Source organism: Vicia villosa, linkage group LG1, assembly GCF_029867415.1.
Source record: "Vicia villosa cultivar HV-30 ecotype Madison, WI linkage group LG1, Vvil1.0, whole genome shotgun sequence".
Lineage (NCBI taxonomy): Eukaryota > Viridiplantae > Streptophyta > Magnoliopsida > Fabales > Fabaceae > Vicia > Vicia villosa.
The window spans coordinates 157,526,825-157,529,028 of NC_081180.1; the positions used below are offsets into that span (position 1 = coordinate 157,526,825).

The 2,204-nt window shown below is 35.0% G+C and overlaps 1 protein-coding gene across 1 annotated transcript; it reads left to right on the forward strand.

The window, feature by feature from the left end:
* The first annotated feature begins 368 nt into the window (after nucleotides 1–368).
* Nucleotides 369–1,736, forward strand: LOC131658132 (zinc finger BED domain-containing protein RICESLEEPER 1-like). Its single transcript, XM_058927464.1, has 3 exons — nucleotides 369–759; nucleotides 851–1,582; nucleotides 1,678–1,736. The coding sequence occupies exons 1-3, from the start codon at nucleotides 369–371 to the stop codon at nucleotides 1,734–1,736; spliced, it is 1,182 nt and encodes a 393-aa protein (XP_058783447.1).
* The last annotated feature ends 468 nt before the right edge of the window (nucleotides 1,737–2,204 follow it).

Consider the following 2,204-nt stretch of genomic DNA (forward strand, 5'->3'; position numbering starts at 1 on the left):
CCTTCAAGGAGGACTGTTACTAGAGACTGTTATCAGCTTTACCTAGATGAAAAGTCAAGACTTAAAGCTCTTTTTAAATCTGATTGTGCTAGGGTTGCACTAACCACAGACCGTTGGACTTCCATTCAGAACCTTAGTTATATGGCCATAACTGCACACTTCATTGATAAGGCATGGAACTACCAGAAAAAAATTATTAGTTTCAGTTTAGTTCCTAATCGCAAAGGTGAAACCATTGGTAAAAAAGTCGAGGATGTTTTAAAGGAATGGGGAATTAGGAAAGTATCCACTATTACCCTTGACAATGCAACTAGTAATGATGTGGCTGTGTCTTATTTGGATAAAAGACTTAAGACCAAAATGCTTTAATGGGCGGAGGGAATTTTTTGCATATGAGGTGTGCTGCCCATATCTTAAACTTGGTAGTGAGAGATGGACAAAAAGATCATGAGTTGGCTATTGGAAGTGTATGTGATGCTGTTAGGTTTGTGAGGTCTTCTCCTCAAAGGGCTTTAAAATTTAAGGAGTGTATTGAAATTTTAGGGATAACATGTAAAAAGAACCTTTGTCTTGATGTTTCTACAAGATGGAACTCCACTTACCTGATGCTGGATGCTGCAGAAAAGTTTGAAGCGGCATTTGAAAAGTTAGAGGATGAGGATCCTGGATACATGGAATTTTTTGACATTTATGGTCCACCTTGTGCTCTTGATTGGGAAAAAGCTAGAGCTTTTGTGATTTTTTTTAAAAGCATTCTATGTAGCAACCAAAGTGTTTTCATCTTCCCAAGTAGTGTCATTGCATTCAGCTTTTCATAACTTGTCTTCAATTTTGTGTGACCTTCATGAAGCGTCTTTGAATATGAATACTTTTGTGACTCCATTGGTTTCAAGTATGCTGGAAAAATATGATAAGTATTGGGGGGGTGTGAACAAAGTGAATCATTTTGTTTACTTTGGAGTGATATTTGACCCTAGGTTTAAGTTTAACTATATTGAGTGGTCTTTTAATGAAATGTATTGGATTTGTAGTGATCTTTCTAGGAAAAGTGCTGAGCATGTTAAAACTAGTCTGTTTAAGCTGTACAATTGCCATAAATCTGATCATGACAAACATGTTGGGGTTGGTATCATAAATCCACCATCTGGGAGCACTTTCCTTGGAGAAACATCTTCTCAATCTAAAAATCCATCATATTTTATAAGGACTGATGCTTTTAAAAAGCACTTGAAGGAGAAAGACACCATTGAAAATCATAATGAATTAGAGAAGTACTTAAGTGACTCGTGTTGTGAGGATGTGGAAAATTTTAACATTCTTAACTGGTGGAAGGAGAATTGCATCCGCTATCCTATATTAGCATCATTGGTTCGGGAAGTGTTGGCAACACCAGTTTCAAGCGTAGCTTCAGAAAGTGCTTTTAGCACCGGAGGAAGGATTTTAGACATGTATAGGAGCTCTTTGACTCCAGAAATGGTGGAAGCTCTTATTTGTTCTCAAAACTGGTTGAAGCCTTCTGACGACGAACTAAAAGTCTTTAATATGATTGAAGAATATGAGATTACCGATTCAGTTGTTTCAGGTACTTTATTAATCAAAACATGGAATTTTTTTAACGTTATTTAAATTTTATTAGTTAGAATAAAGCCTAATTATTATTTTTTGAATAAATTTTAGAGTTTCAAGGTGTTTTTACTGGTGGAGCAGTTGCTCCTAGGCAGGCTGGGCCTGTTTAATTCACACTTAGGTATAATTTTGGCTATCTTTCATGGTTTTTGGTTATCTTTCATATTTTAACCATACTAATTTTATTTTTTAAATTTATCTACAAGTGCGAATATTTTTTGAAGTTTTGGAGTCACTTTGTGACTCAATAACACAAGCCTTTCATTTTCAGTCACTTTTTGAAACTCATCTTTTGATGTATGGGACGTTTATGAATTGCTCAACTATGGTTACACTCGGCATCAATTGTTTCCTTTTGTGTCGATGGTATGACCTGCTCAATAGTTTTGTTTGTTAAATTATACTTACTGTTGATGAAATTCATTATTTTATTCATAATACTTACAATATTCTCAACTGAATATCAGGTGAATTGTTCAGATAGAACTGATCTTGGACCTGCCTGTAATTCTGCTGGAATGATCTATCAATATATTCTTCATCGATCAACATATTTTGACCTTCCTGTAATTCTGTTT

Coding starts and splice junctions, on each gene's coding strand:
- LOC131658132 (XM_058927464.1), top strand. CDS start 369: ATGGGCGGAGGGAATTTTTTGCATATGAGGTGTGCTGCCCATATCTTA. Junction 760..850: donor TTTTTTTAAAAGCATTCTAT/GTAGCAACCAAA, acceptor ACCTTCATGAAG/CGTCTTTGAATATGAATACT. Junction 1,583..1,677: donor TACCGATTCAGTTGTTTCAG/GTACTTTATTAA, acceptor AATAAATTTTAG/AGTTTCAAGGTGTTTTTACT.